At 42.2% G+C, this 16,990-nt stretch overlaps 1 protein-coding gene across 1 annotated transcript in view; it reads right to left on the bottom strand.

Annotated features, from left to right (window-relative positions):
* The window catches only part of EP400 (E1A binding protein p400), a 107,511-nt gene that overhangs the window by 72,048 nt on the left and 18,473 nt on the right, over positions 1-16,990 (bottom strand). The window contains 3 exon segments of the mRNA XM_070386356.1: positions 1,007-1,097; positions 13,289-13,399; positions 14,883-16,240. Of these exon segments, the coding sequence (XP_070242457.1) occupies positions 1,007-1,097; positions 13,289-13,399; positions 14,883-16,205 (1,525 nt within the window). The 5' untranslated portion in view covers positions 16,206-16,240.

The raw sequence follows: 16,990 nt of genomic DNA, 5'->3' as shown, positions 1-16,990 counted from the left end.
TTAAAAATGTGAAGAGATACTACAACCTTACCGAAATGAAAGAAATCCACTTCAAAACAAACATTTCATTTTTCACCCGCAAGATTGACAAAGATTAAAAGATTGGTCATACTTAATAACATGGCCAAAATTTGAGAGAACCAGAAACTGCTAATGGGGCAAAAACTGGCCCTATCCTTTTGGAGGGCAACCTAGCACCACTAACCCTTCACTATGCACACACTCTGATCAGCGGTCTCATTCTTGGACAGCTGCTTTTATAAACATGCACAGACATGTAGGAAAAAATGTGAAACTAAAGGTTTAATCCTATTTTTATTATAACAGAAAAAAGGTAACACTAACAAATGAATGCTAACATTATTCTTTAATGAATAAAGGAAACATCCATGCACCGGGTGCAATGCTTTGCAGCCATCAAAAAGAATGAGGTCCATGACTGGGAAACGTAACCTAGTCATTTAATATTAAAGGCGTAACAGTGCATATAGGATTGCATTTTAATTTTTTAAGAATGACACACCTGAAGCAATGCTTATCTGGGAAAATGAACACATGCAGCCAGCTGTGTGGCTAGGGAATGGAGAAGGAATACCAAACCAGAGGTGAGCTCAAACTATACCCTGCTGAATTGTTTGAATCTTTTACACAAAATGTGTATTAAGTTTCTAAGTTGGAGAAAAAATCCAGTTTGAAAAAATAAATGACAATTTGAAAAGGCAGATGGCTTTACACTTGAGGACATGAGCCTATAAATGCACATAGAAAATGAAACTGGAATATACCTATTCAACTAATAAACTTCTAACTTCAGTACACATAAACATGCACAAGAATATTTTGTTGATTACTACCCAAAGAAAAATTAACTTTTGAAGTAGAAACAAACCAGAACTAAATTCTTTTAAGGGCCACGCTTCAGAAACAGGTGGCCACTACACTGGAACTCCCAAACTAAGAAGCCAACTGGCTCTGTAGGCCCCTGAGCCTGTGCTCCATGACATACCTGCCGGGGGTCCCGCCTGCTGTCTCTTAAAGGGATCCGTTTCAATCGCACTTCCAGCTGCTGCCACCAGGGTCCCTGCAAGGGCTTGCTGCTGGGGATAAAACAAAAACAAAAACAAAAACAAAAAACAAAAAAAACTGAGATTTTCATAAATTAAGTGCATCACAAGAATGAATGTAAACTAAAACTGTCATAATCACCCCAAACACTGACTCCATTCATTTTTGAGAAATGTTATCTACCCAACATATTGTAAAAAAAATAATTTAAGTTCTAACTTACCTCTGGAGAATAAAAAAGGACTTGCATTCTGGTTTTAAATGGAATTTCAGATCAATGTGACTCTAGAGTCTTTCAGAAACCAACTGGCTTTGTACACAGAGTGACAGCAGACTCTAATGCAGGAAATCTTAGTTTTGTCTAGGACTACAGCTTAGCCTCCCTAATTATTACACTACCTGTTGTCACATAGCCCGCCAAAATCACAAAGCTGAATGATAAGAAGAAAGGTTGAAACTGTCTTCCTACTGGAAAATGGCACTAAAACTCCAATTAATAACAATCTAACTTCAAAATGGTACTGCAATTAGCACCCTATTTGATATATAGCTGTGTGAAATATATACAGGTTATTTAAAATGTTCTAATGAAAAGCTACCATCAAAGACAGAAACTGGGCACCCTACACCTTTGACATCTCTGTACCATCTTGCAGAGATACTGAATGCTAAAAATGAGGTTAACAGTTGCTAATTATTTTTAAATAATTAAACTATATCTACTCTACTTATCAAGGCATTTTAAATGCAAGTTATAGATGTCTGAACAAAGTACCTGCCTGTGAGAGCGGTTGTTGATCCTTGACATCTAGGAATGGGTACTACACCACCAGGACCAGCCATGCAGCAGGTGTTGCCTCACATGGTACAGGGACTCAGTAATGAAAAGGCAAAGCAAGCACTCCACCCCACCCCTGTTTACATGTAACAAAGATGGGGGGAGGAAGGGAGGGAGAAGGAGAGAAAAGAATGATATAAAAAAACAGACAATATGTGAACAGTGGTTATCTTTGGGGATAAGATTATAATCAATTTATAATTTGTGTGTGTGCACTTTTTCTAAATTTTCCAAATGTTTTACAATGAAAATGTATTACTTCTGTAAGCAAAAAGAGGGTGTTTTGTTTTGTTTTGTTTTCAATAAAAGAAACTGGTACAGGGTTCTGTGTTCAGTAATGGCCAAGAACTTCCCATTGGGCCAAACACATTAACTCTAAAAGAAATATAAAAAATGTGAAAAGGTGTGCAGATACAGGATGGAACTCGATACTTGCACGGAGGAACTGGAACTATCAATAGCAGAGGTTTCTGGGCTTATGGCATTTGGCACAAGGCAGGCCTCAGACCCAGAGACAGAGGGCCTCACTGGCTTGAAGACCACTAGGCTGGAGAACAGGAGACCACAGCAGAAGTGAGTGAGGGGGAATCACCACAAGGGGCAGCTGGAGCCTGATCTCTGGCTGCCTCCTAAACCACACCTGTGCCAAGGCTCCAAGCACAGGCCAGCATAACTACACTGAGATCTCAGGAGACAGGGTTCACTGTCTCAGTTCAATCACGTTAACTAAATGTGAAAGCAAAACCATCAATACTCTTCAGAAGAATATTATATTAACAGAACTCAGAGTCTCTGCAACCTATTATTCACAACACCCATGATCCAATTCAAAATTACTTCAAAACACAAAGAGACAAAACATGAGTCATACTCAGAAAACAAATCGATGGACACCAACCCCTAGACAATTCACGTGCTGGAATTAGCAGCAGGGATTTCATAGCAGCTTTTAATAAGTATGTCCAAGGACATAAAAATATGTTTTTACGAAGGATGAGAGGCTATCTTCACAGAAAAAAAAATAATTATTAAAAAATAGAACCAATCTGAAAAAGAATATATATATCATTTTATACCAGAAACACTGTAAATAAATTAATTTCAGCAAAAAAATAAAAAGAGAACCAAACAGAGATTTTAGAACTGAAAAAGTGTCTGAAATTTAAAAAATTCATTCGATAGGCTGAACAGTAGAGTGGGGATGCAGAGGTCAGTGAACTGTAAACAGATTCTTGAGAGAAGAACTAGAAAAGGACTGGACTTCAGGACTCACCACAGGGTGTGGACACCAGAGCAGCACAATGCTGCTGAAGGATGGATGACAGGTAAAAACTGAGCAGAGAGCCCAGAGGGGGACTCAGACGCACACAACCCTGTCAGTTCCTGAAGACTCCAAAGCAACATAAACCGAATGAGAAGTCTTTACAACCAAATGAGCTACAAGACTGGACATTCATATGAAGAAGCTGACAAATTACACTTCATTAAACATAAAAGACTACGTCATCAAAGACACTTGTCTTGGCCTAATTCCTGATAGCCACTGTTTCTTGGTTTTCAGAATGATTTTTAATTTCCTCTTATACGTCTTCATGACTATTTTAATGGGAAAGACACTGCTGTCTTTAAAATACCAATTTGATTTTAAATAACAATCATATATTAGAACTCTTTTAAAAAATTAAAAAAAAATACTTATGGGGGAGAATAAAAAAGAACAGTTGAAGGAACTGGGGATGTAGCTGTCAGAAAAGAAAAGCAGACTTATGTTACTCTGGAGGAAGAAATTAAGACCAACTGCTGTATTAACAACCAGCTGGTTACCAATGGGTAAATTTCTATCCAATTTAAACAACACATGTAAGCTGAGTGGCACCATGGGGACTATAGGGCTGGGTGAAAGAAAAGGACATGGTCAATGAGATGTGACCTTCCTAAGTGCCTGAAAAAGAAAAGAACTACTTGTAAGTAGACAGGACTTTGTCTCTCAATTCAAGATTCTAAAAAGAAGTCTCCCCAAGGTTATTCTTCAGTAAGGATAAAGGAGAGGAAAGCACAAACAAATCACTCATGCCTTCTTTCTGCAAGTATGTCTATTAAATCAAGTTAAGCTACCACTTTATAACTATAAACTTTTAACTATACACATAAAAACATGAACATACATATAAAAATAAAAAAATCAATCGTTGGGGGATAATTAGAAATTTAGGATTAAAATATACACACTACTCTATATAAAACAGATAACCAACCAGGACCTAGTGTACAGCACAGGGAACTATATTTTTAATGTCTTGTAATAATTTATAATGGAAGAAAATGTAAAAAAAAAAAATATCTATATACATCTATATATACATGTGTATATAACTGAAATCAGTTTATCAACTATTTTTCAATAAAATTTTTCTAAATGGAAAAAAAATCAATAGTTGAGATAAGGTTACAGAACTCTAATTATTATTCATTTCCTTTAACATTATAATCACTGACAAATAATCTCCAATTAGAATTTCTTTAAGATCTAAATAACTGTAATAAAAACCATCTGGGGGAATTCCCTGGCAGTACAGTGGTTATGACTCATCGCTTTCACTGTCATGGGGCCAGGTTTTCACTGGTCAGGGAACTAAGATCTTGCAAGCTGCATGGTGAAGCCAAAAAGAAAAAATACTACCTCAAAATCTTTGAGAAGCAAACAGAAATTAATATATATTAACATAAACAGTTCTGAACTGGGACTTCCCCAAAAGTTACCAGAGAATTTAAATCGTGGGATATGAATGTTCACTGAACACTGTTTTTCTCTATTTGAAATTTTTCATAATAAAACGCTAAGTAGAAAGACTTATAAGTTTACAAAGTAATAACACCCATGTACTGATCCTGAGGCTTCATGCCCTGGAGACCTGGTGCACTATGAAAGGATCCCCTGGCCCACCAGGTACTGGCCACCTGATCCACGGGTGACCGTTTCCTCCTGGTGCCAAAACCCACAGGCCACGTTCCACTCCATGCTGCGTTTGGTTTTGCTTCCTTGTTGTTTAGTCGCCTACTCGTGTCTGACTCTTGGCGGCCCCATGGACGGCAGCAGGCCAGGCTTTCCGGTCCTTCACTACCTCCCAGAGTTTGCTCAAACTCATGTCCACTGAATCAGTGAAACTCTCTAACCATCTCATCACCTGCCGTCCCCTTCTCCTTCTGCCTTCGATCTTTCCCAGCATCAGGGTCTCTTCCAATGAGTCAGCTCTTGCATCAAGTGGCCAAAGTATTGGTGCTTCAGCTTCAGCATTAGGCTTTACAATGAATATTCAGAGTTGATATCCTTTAGGATTGACTGCTTTGATCTCCTTGCAATCCAAAGGACTCTCAAGAATTTTCTCCAGCATCACAATTCAAAAGCAGCAATTGTTCAGTGTTCAACCTTCTTTGTGGTCCAACTTTCATATCCACACCTGACTACTGGAAAAACCACAGCTCTGACTATATAAACTTTTGTTGGCAAAGTGATGTGTCTATTTTTTAATACACTGTCTAGGTTTTTCATAGCTTTCCTTCCAAGAAGCAAGTGTCTTAATTTCATGGCTGCAGTCACCGTCCACAGTGATTCTGGAACCCAAGAAAATAAAATCTGTCACTGTTTCCACTTCTTCCCCTTCTATTTGCCATGAAGTGATGGGACCAGATGCCATGATCTTAAGTTTCTGAATGTAGAGTTTTAAGCCAGCTTTTGCACTCTCTCTTTCACCCTCATCAAGAGGCTCTTTAGTTGCTCTTCACTTTCTGCCATTAAAGTGGTATCATCTGCATATCTGAGGTTGTTGATATTTCTCCCAGCAATCTTGACTCCAACTTGTGATTCATTCAGACTGGCCAGCATTTCGCATGATGTACTTGATGTACTGTGTATTTAAGTTAAATAAGCAAGGTGACAATATACAGCCTTGACATACTCCTTTCCCAATTCTGAACCAGTCTGTTGTTTCACGTCCAGTTCTAATTGTTGCTTTTTGACCTGCATACAGGTCAAGAAGGTTCCCTGGTGGCTCAGATGGTAAAGAATCCACCTGCAATGCAGGACACCTGGGTTTGATCCCTGGGTTGGGAATCTACCCTGAAGAAGGGAATGGCTACCCACTCCAGTATTCTCACCTTGAGAATTCCACGGACACAGGAGCCTGGGGGGCTACACAGTCCATGGGGTGACAAAGAATGGCACGCGACTGAGTGACTAACACTTTGCTTCCTACTGAACTTTAACTGAAGAACGCTGCCCTTGGGCTCTCCTGTAGCCCCTTCTGCTCCACATGGTGCTGCTGAGGCCCACCCACACCCACTCACTCATTTTTACCACTGATTACTCATACAGAACATATGAGTGTGCACAACCAATTGATCTGTTCTGCTGTGGTGGACATTTTGCTTCTTTCCAGTTTGGGGTTATCATAAACAATGCTGCTGGGAACATTATTAGATATGTTTTCCAGCTCACAAACACAAGAGTATCCTTAGAGTACGCTGTTTGGGTCAAAGGGCCTGCCCACGTTCACCTTCTCCAGATCGTGTGAAATGTTTTCACACTACACTCCCATCAAAAGTGAGTAAGAAGGGACTTTTCTGGTAGTCCAGTGGTTAAGACTCCGTGCTCCCAATGCAGGGGGCCTGGGTTCAATCCCTGGTCAGGGAACTAGATCCCACATGGTGCAACTAAGACCAGCTGTAGCCAAATAAATAAATATTAAAAAAAAAAAAAAGGTGGATGAGAGGACGTCCCTGGTAGTCCAGTGGTTAAGAATCCACCTGCCAACCCAGGGGACACAAGTTTGATCCCTGACCCAGGAAGATTCCACGTGCCGTGTACCACAACAACCGAGGCCACACTCTAGAGCCCATCAATGGCAACTGCTGGAGCCCCCGCACCTAGAGACTTGCCCTGCAACAAGAAAGCCAAGGCAATGAGGAGCCCTCACAACACAACTAGAGAGTGGCCCCAACCCCCACTTGCCACAACTAGAGAAAGCCTGTGCAGCAACAGAGACCCAGTGCAGCTAAAAATAAATAAATACAAATAAGTAAATAAACAAATAATTTTGTTTAAGTGGAAGAGACTTCCACAAACCTAAATCAACAGATTCTGTCCAATTTTAATCCGGCAATCTGGTTAGTATGATAGTAAATTGGAGGGTTTAATTTATGTCATTGTGGAGATCATGCACCTAGGTTTACGGGTACTCTCTGCCTTTCACTGTCCCACTGTCCTTACAAAAATATTTATCAATGTGGTTTATAAATGCATTGATATATTACATTCTTCTAAGCACTAATAGGAAAGACGTTTCACTGATAAATTTTCTGACAATTTCCAATTTAGAAAATGTATCACATTCATTACCACAAGCACTTAAATACTGGGTTCAAATGATTATTCCCCACTAAATGGAACCAGGTTCCTTACAGAAATGACTGATTCCTGGACTGAATCAAAGCATATGGAAGACAAACTTTCAATATTTTGTGCCAGAAGGTAAGGAAGTACTCAGAGAGTGACAGGGATGTGTCAAAAGTATATAGAGCCTGTCTGAAAGGGCTCTCATTGGTCAAATTACAGAGAAACTGAATATCAAAATAAACAGTAAGAGGGATTACCCTGGTGGTCCAGTGGTTAAGAATCCGCCTTGCAATACCAGGGGCATGCATGCACGCTACGTTGCTTTAGTCATATCCAGCTCTGCGCAACCTTATAGACTGCGGCCCGCTTGGCTCAGTTGTTGTGGCAAGCAGTGGTCGGGGCCACTCTCTAGTTGTGTTGAGAGGGCTCCTCATTGCATTGGCTTGTCTTATTGCACGGCACAGGCTCTAGGTGCGGGGGCTCCAGTAGTTGCCACTGATGGGCTCTAGAGCATGGCCTCGCTTGCTGCGGTACAGGCAAGAATACTGGAGTGGATTGCCATGCCTTCCTTCAGGTGATCGTCCCGACCCAGGGATCGAATCTGAGTCTCCCATGTCTAATCTGCATTGGCAGGTGGGTTCTTTACCATTAGCACCACCAGGGTCACAGGTTCAATCCCTGGTTGGGGAACTAAGATCCCACATGCTTCAGAGTAATTAAGCCTGTGTGCTCCAACTAGAGTGCATGCACAGCAACAAAAGATCCTATATGATGCAGCAAAGATCCCTCATGCTGCAACTAACACCCAGTGCAGTCAAAATACACCTTAAAGATAAATCAACAGTAGTAGTAGAATAAACAGGAATAAAATGGGCTGGGAGCTGGGTAGCAGATGGCTGGCAGGGACATGAGAAGACTTGATGGAAGTGAACATCTCAATATATGCGTGGGTTACACGGTCACTTGTCAAACTCAACAAACTGTAACACTTGAGATCTGTGTAGTCCCTGCTTACAAATTATACCTTAATGTGATATAATTCATCATTTCTACACCAAAAAAGAAACATCACATGATTAGGTAACTAGATGCAGAAACAGTATTTGACAAAATTCAACATCCATTCATGACAAATACTAGGAAAAAAGGAATTTCGTTAACTTGATAATGGATAGTTACAAAATCTATGGCTAACATCATACTTAGTGGTGAAAGACTAAATGCTTTCCTCCTAAGATCAACATGGTAAGAATGTCTGTTCTTACCAATCCTATTCAGCCTCACAGTGGAAGTCCATGCTAGTGCAACATGGCAAGAAAAAGAAAAAAAAAAGCATATAAACAGGAAAACATAAATCTTACTTTCTTTGCAAACATGATTTCTCTAGGTAGAAAATTCCATGGGATCTACAAAAAAGCTCCTAAAACTAATAAATGAGTTTTTTGCAAGGTTGTATAACTCACTGTATTCCCATATACTTGTAATAAACAACTAGAAAATAATTTTTCAAGTTAAGTACCATCTATAGAACCACAGAAAAACTAGACTTTATGGACAGAAATCTAACAAAATGTGCCTAGAATGTGCATGCTGAAAACTGTAAAATATTGATGAAAGAAATCAAAGAAGACAAAAATAAATGGAGAAATATATCATATTCCTGGTCTGGAAGACTGAATGTTGTGAAGATATTACTTCACCCCAAACAGATCAACCGAGTCAATGCAACAGATACGGACAAGCTGATTCTAAAATGTATATAAAGAGTGAAAGGAACCAGAATGACCAGAACAATTTTGAAAAAGAACAAAGCTGAAGAGAACAATATTGATTTCAGGGCTTACTATAAAGCTGCAGTAGTAAAGACAGTATGGTATTACCAACAAGATATATAGATCAATGCAAGAGAAAAGAGCCTAGAAACAGACCCAACAGATGGGATTTTTAGCAAAGATGCAAAGTCAACTCAGCAGATACAAGATAGCATTTTTGTTTTTTTGTTTGTTTTTTTTTACAAGATAGCATTTTAAAGAAATGGTGCTTAACTATCAATATGTGAAGGAAAAAACCTCTAGCTATGCTTGCATGTTACACAAAATTTTACTCAAGGACTTCCCTGGTGGTCCGGGGGCTAAGAGTCTGCCTCCCAATGCAGGGGACATGGGTTAATCCCTCGTCTGGGAAGATCCCACATGCTGCAGGGCAACTAGGCCCACGTGCCAAAACTACTGGGCCCACGGACACTGGATCCTGTGCCCTTCAACAGGAAAAGCCAGCATGGACAGAGGCTTCCGCACAGCAACTAGAGTAGCTGCAACTAGAGAAAGTCTGTGCGCAGCAACAAAGACTCAGTACAACAACAACAACAACAACAACAACAACAACTTTACTCAAAATGGATCAGAGACCTAAATGTAAAACATAAAACTATACAACTTCTAGGGGGGAAAATACATCATGTATTTTTATAAAAATAAAAATACATCAAGTACATCATGAGAAATGCTGGACTGGAAGAAACACAAGCTGGAATCAAGATTGCCAGGAGAAATATCAATAACCTCAGACATGCAGATGACACCACCCTTATGGCAGAAAGTGAAGAGGAACTAAAAAGCCTCTTGATGAAAGTGAAAGTGGAGAGTGAAAAAGTTGGCTTAAAGCTCAACATTCACAAAACGAAGATCATGGCATCTGGTCCCATCACTTCTTGGGAAATAGATGGGGAAACAGTGTCAGACTTTATTTTTCTGGGCTCCAAAATCACTGCAGATGGTGAACTGCAGCCATGAAATTAAAAGACGCTTACTCCTTGGAAGGAAAGTTATGACCAACCTAGATAGCATATTCAAAAGCAGAGACATTAATTTGCCAACAAATTTCGTCTAGTCGAGGCTATGGTTTTTCCTGTGGTCGTGTATGGATGTGAGAGTTGGACTGTGAAGAAAGCTGAGCGCCAAAGAATTGATGCCTTTGAACTGTGGTGTTGGAGAAGACTCTTGAGAGTCCCTTGGACTGCAAGGAGATTCAACCAGTCCATTCTGAAGGAGATCAGCCCTGGGATTTCTTTGGAAGGAATGATGCTAAAGCTGAAACTCCAGTACTTTGGCCACCTTATGTGAAGAGTTGACTCACTGGAAAAGACTCTGATGCTGGGAGGGATTGGGGGCAAGAGGAGAAGGGGACGACAGAGGATGAGATGGCTGGATGGCATCACTGACTCGATGGACGTGAGTCTCAGTGAACTCCGGGAGTTGGTGATGGACAGGGAGACCTGGCATGCTGCGATTCATGGGGTTGCAGAGTCGGACACGACTGAGTGACTGATCTGATCTGATCTGAGGGGAAAAAAACCAGAGGAAATTTTTGTGACCCTGGGTTGAGCAAAGAGTTCTTAGATAAATGTCAAAAGCACAATACATAAAAGATAAAAATGGTAAAAGAGACTGCATCAAAACTCAAAATTTTTGCTCTATAAAAAAACAATATAAAAGAAGCTAAGGCAGAGAATGAAGAGAAAAATATTTCCAAATTTGTATCTGACAAAAAGCTTACATCCAAATTGTATAAAGAGTTCTCAAATGCAACAATAAAGCAAATGACTCAATAGGGGAAAAAATGGTGAAAGAAATGAACAGATACTTCACCAAAGAAGATATACAAATGCCAAATGAACACAAGATAAGTTGTTTTCAACATCATTAGTCTTTAGATATAAAAATTAAAACCACTACTTAAAGTATTAGTATAACAACAAAAGAAAACTGACAAGAACAAACAGAGGGGAGGATGCAGAACAATAGGAACTCCCATTCATGGCTAGTGGGAACGCGAAATGGAACAGCCACTGTGGAAAAGTTTGTCAGTTTCATATAAAACTGAATGTATACTTATTAACAACCCAGCAATCTGTCTCCTAGATATGCCAACAACTGGAAACAACCCAAAGTCCTTCAAAGGGTGAACAGATAAACAAAGTAGGGAACATTCATACAACAGAATACTGCTCAGCAAAAAAAGAAACAATTGGTAAATTCAACAATATGAATTGAATTTCAAATGCATCACGCTACATGAAAGAAGCCAGACTGAAAATGCAGCATAAACTATATGATTCTATTTACATTTTATTCCAGAAAAGGAAAAATCATAGAGACAGAGAATAAAGGTTAAGGGAGGGAGAGAATTTGATGACAAAGATGTAGCATGAGAACACCTGGGGGATGAGAAAACTCTGTTTCTTGTGTGGTGGTGGTTATACAACTTGAGGCACTTGACAAAACTCACCAAACTATGCACCCAAAAAAATGAATTTTACTGAATTAAGCAAGTTTAAATAAGGGACTTCCAAGGTGGTCCAGGGGTTAAGAATACACCTGCCAATGCAAGGGACATGGGTTCGATCCCTGGTCTGGGAAGATCCCACATGCCTCAGAGCAACTAAGCCTGTGCACAAGGGAGCCCACGCACTGCAACTGCTGAAGCCCCTGCGTCTACAGCCCATGCCCCACAACACAAGAGGCCGCCACAACATGAGAAGCCTATGCAGTGCAATGAGAAGCCTATGCAGTGCAATGAAGAGTAGCCTCCACTCACTGCAACTAGAGAAAGCCCATACACAGCAATGAAGACCCAGCACAGCCAAATACGTAAATAAATCTAAAAAAATAAAAATAAGAATCCACATATGAACATAAGAATGGGAGAAAAAAGGAAGCTCACATTGCAGCAGAATGCCAACGAGTGAATGTAGAAGGAATAATGGAGTTAGAAAATCCACTTTGCCATCTTTAACATGACAACTAATGCTGGCAAGGCTCATCAAGAGGTGGTAGATTAGTGGCCCATGTCAAAGGACATTCTATAAAATAACTGACCAGTACTCCTCCCAAGAGTGAGGAGTCAGCCTAGATTAAAGAAGACCTAGATTAAAGAGAGGCATGACAACTAAACACAATTGGTGATCCCAGACTGGGGAAAAACAACTATACAAAGGAAGTCACTGGAACAAGAGATAAAATTTGCACATGAGTTGTGGCTTAGTCATGGTAAAAGTTACTGTAAAATTTCTGGAACTATCATACCATGGTTAGACCAGATGACACTGGTGCCTGATACTACATGCTCGAGTACTCAGGGATACAAGTGCACGAATACGATGTCCACAACTTAGTCTCAAACAGTTTGGGGGGAAATGTGTCTGTGTGTACATATGAGAGACAGAAAATGAAAATAATGCAAATGGGGTAAGAAGTTAACCACCGGTGAATGTGGGTACAGGATAAAAGGGGAGTTCTTTGTACTGTTATTGTAACTTTTATATGGATTTGAAATTATATCAAAATTAAAAATTAAGCATTTTAAGATATACCACCACAAAATTAAACTGCTTTCAGAACCTAGCATAATCTATTCCAAAATGACTAGACTCTGACCTGTACTTTTAGGTTCTTGGCATTTATTAATGTAACACTGAATGACTTAATCTTCAAAAATTAATCAGTTTGCATTCAATTAACATCCATTTAGAAGCCTAAGGTCCTGATAGTTCAAAACTATGTTTTACTTTAGGGTTTCTTCCAGCTACAGAAAATAGCAAGTTATCTATATGATCTTTCTTTCTGCTCTGTTTGCACTGTTCTCAAAAATACAGATAAAAGACACAAGAAAGAACCAACATTGAAAACACAGCACACAGGAATCCTGAGCACACATTCAACAGGACTATAGGTATTAGATGACATGCATGCTGAAGCTACTACTGAGTTACAGGTCAACACACAAAAAAATAATGCATTTAGGTCTGTGTTGTCATTTACTCATGCAATTTAGTTGTATAATTTTATATGCAGGAAAACTTTTTTACTTTTTTAAAATAAGGAATGGGCTCTGGAAAAAAAAATGCTGAAGAGCAAATAGTAAATTGAAGGTTAAAATATCTGGATGAGGAAAAGTTTCGGATGAGACTACATTTTAGAACCATCGAAAAGTACCTGAAATGGTTGCTGCTGGGATGAAAAAGCAGCAGAAACATTTGGAGGAAGCTGGGTTGCTATAGCAACAGGAGTACCAGTCTGCCCATCCTTTCCTGTCACAACCTTTACCTGAGAGGAAATATTTTGAGAAAAAAAGGCAACATAATTTTTAAGACTGCTCAAAATCTTGTTAGAATTTTACTGCTGACAGCTCACCAATCTCTGGTGTTTAAAAATGGAATGTTTTTGCATCAAATCCTGTAAAAGGACACTGAACTAATTTATGACAGATTTATAACATAACACCCTAACTCAACTGCAAATCTTGCAGAAACTCCAATTTAAGTCATAAGTACAATATCCTTAGATTCTTTAACTTCAAACTTTAAAAAGGGGAATGGCAGACAGTCTTCAAGTAGCAAAGCCCTGACAACTTCAGAGGCAGTTTCACCCTGGCCTACTGCGTGCAGGTCAGAATGGCAATGACAGATAAAGGGGACTGGGCCCACAGACAACATTGGTGTACAAACATAAAGAGAGCTGAACTTCACTATTTCATGGCAACAGAGGGGAAACCCTCAAAAAAACCATATAAACCTTTTAGAAAAGAAAAAATGGTTCATCCTGGAAAGGGTGTTAAAGAAAACACCAAATGGCAAAGCCACACGTAATAAATACCAATGAGGAGATGAACAAAGAGGCCAGCTTTTGTTCATCAAAAGCTGATTTCTTTGCAGAAGAGTTGACAGAAATTTACATTTTAGCTATATCAAAAAACAAAGTAAGTCCCACCAACATAGTGTACAGTACACAACACAAAGGCACAAAACAGTGCGTCACAGTCACCTCACTGTCACCCTGTCTGATCAGCTTCATTCTTAGGAGTATAAATAAAAGCATCTTAAGAATCACTGAGGGGTTGAAAAATCCCAACAGGGAGGATTGATTAAGCACCCATTCCAGGCACCCAAAACTTTCACCACCTAAAAAAGAGTCTTATCTTAAATATCATTCTGTAGGTATCTGCAAAAGTGTGAGTTAAATACATGATCTTAAATCTAAGACATCTACAAATTGAAAAAATTCTGTTTTGCTGTAATAACCATATTTTATAAAGATACCTTAAAATATATCTAGTTATTTAAATTTCATCTGATATACTGTAATAAGCTGGTGATTCAAATTCTTTCTTTAAAAATGATATCCATGCTGTTTTTAGTCGGTGGACCTACAGAAGTAAAATGTGAAATCTGGGGAATCAGCAGGAAGGTGGCCACGCCCCTGGCTTCTGCAGGCTCTTCAGGGCTGAGCAATGCCCAGACACCCTGAATAGCATAGGGTAAAGCTGGGTCACGACAGGTTAGTTCTCCAAACCAGGGAGGTGTAGCTGTTCTAAATGAGCCAGCATTACTCACAGCACCACTCTGCCCCATCTTCCCAACTAGACCAGCCCTTTCTTTCCATGAAGGAAAAAGCAAATCCATTCTTCAATTTTACTCCTGGATGAAATCCTCATGAGACTGCATCTTATACACACCCCAGGCTCACAGACTACTTTTCATTTGAAGTTGCGCAGACTCAACTCCACATAGCACGACCCGCTGCTTCTCACCTCATCGTTGATAACCTCAGACTTCTCTTCCTCCTCCTCCTCCTCCTCCTCCTCTTCTTCTTCAAGGTCCAAATCATTCTGCCTAAGATAAGCTTGTAAAGGGGCATAATGTTTCTTCTTAAACGCTAAGAAATCCATCATGTTCCCTTGAAGGTGTTGAAGGAAGAACAGTTCGATCAAGTACTCCTTGAAGGCCTCCTTCAGCGCCTCCATCTCCCTGTAGTGATAGTCCAGGCACTGCTTCCTCATCTGAGCCAGCTCCTGGGAGGCCGGGGGGATCTCCTCCAACTTTCTGGGAGCCTTCCTCACGCCTGTGCTCCCCGCAGACGAGAGGGGAAGGCTGGAGAGGCCCGGGGGCACTGCGGTCCTGGAAGGGCTGGTGGGGGGCGGTGGGGACGTCATCCCAAACGCCGAAGTCCCCCCAACCCCTACCCCAACCCCGGGGAGCAGAGGTCTGGTCAGTGGTGGGCCCTGCAGCACCTGCTGCTGCTGGATCAGCTGCCCCTGGATGATGCTGCTGATCTGGGGCGGCAAGCTCGTCGTGGTGATGTGGCCGGGGCTGGACAAAGGCTGCAGGCCCGCCCCACCCGCAGCCGCGGGGCTCTGAGGCCCCAGGTGGTGGACGGTACCCCCAGACTGCGCGTGGGGCTGCGAGAGTCTCCGTTCTCTGCTGACCGTGATGGGCGCCCCCGCGTGCTGCAGCTGAACCTGAGTGCCCGGGGCCATCTGCGCCAGGCCCGAGCCCTCCTGGAACACGAAGTGGCCGCCGCTGGACGGGCTCAGGCTGATCTGCCTCACCAGCACGCTGGCATCCACGAAGCCCCCGGTGGGACTGCTGCTGCAGAGGCCCAGGCCAGGGCCGGGGGCACCTGCCCGCACGCTCTGCAGGCCTGGCCCTGGCGCGGGGCTGGGCTGGGTGGGGCTCTGAGTCTGCACCTGCTGCGACAGCGGCGAGGTGACCTGTATGTACGATGGAGACCCGTGCTCAAACCGCCTCTGCTGCGCGCTGAACTGGAATCCTGGAGAAGTGGGGCTGGGCAGTGGCAGGGGGGCCAGCGTGATCTGGGGGTTTCCGCCCACCACCGGCCCCACATTCTGAAGGGCGATATTCACGTTCTGCCCGGCCACAGGACTCCGATTCATCAGCTGCGAAACTTGGTAACCGGGGGACTGGGGTGCAGACGGGCTCACCGCCGGGGCGAAGGGCGTGGCGGGGGACTGGGGGGGGTTGGGGTGGGCCTGCTGCTCTTCTTCGCTGCCGGCGAAGGCCCTTGACCTCTGCAGCTGGTGCTGGACATTCTGAGGGCCGCTGCCATGGTGCATGATCGCCCTCCTCTTTTATCCAACTTAATGTTCTCCTGAAAAATCAAAGTTAAAATCAAGTTACTTAAGGACAAATAAAACTATCTGATCACTACTTGTTCCCAGTACCACTCAACAGCCCAGGACAGGGGTTCTGAAGGAATATTTCCACCAGCATCTGACACAAACCACTGTCTTCCTGAGGAGATGGCACTGGAGACCACCTCCTTCGGCAGGGGAGGGGCAGGGCCTTCTGGGTCTCGCTGTGCCCGGGGCCAAGACAGCCTGGCAGGAGTAGGTGGGTCCCAACCAGCTCCTGAGGAAGGTAATTAGCCATTACTTGCTCAAGGCCAGCAGGATCTGAACTCAGAGCTGGCGCTCATGGCTTGCACACTTCTTCTGGGGAGGCGAGCAGCCCTGCTCCATGCCAGGCTGGGGTGATCTGCCTGTCTCTCCCAGAAGAGGGACGGCGCCCAGGAGGTAGTCAGTGACGCCCACCGCATGCCACCACTGTGTGTCACCACAACAGAGCCCCTACCCCTTCACTCGCCGGCAGTTTTCATAAACGTCTGTGCTATGGCCCAGGCAGATACCCCTGGGTTCAGTTCAGTTCAGTTCAGACGCTCAGTCGTGTCCGACTCTTTGCGACCCCATGAATTGCAGCACGCCAGGCCTCCCTGTCCATCACCAACTCCCGGAGTTCACCTAGACTCATGTCCATCGAGTCGGTGATGCCATCCAGCCGGTGATGCCATCCAGCCATCTCATCCTCTGTCGCCCCCTTTTCCTCCTGCCCCCAATCCCTC

Source organism: Bos mutus, chromosome 17 (assembly GCF_027580195.1).
Source record: "Bos mutus isolate GX-2022 chromosome 17, NWIPB_WYAK_1.1, whole genome shotgun sequence".
Classification (NCBI taxonomy): Eukaryota; Metazoa; Chordata; class Mammalia; order Artiodactyla; family Bovidae; genus Bos; species Bos mutus.
The sequence above is the reverse complement of the archived record's forward strand: the minus strand, read 5'-3'. Positions and strand labels throughout refer to the sequence as shown.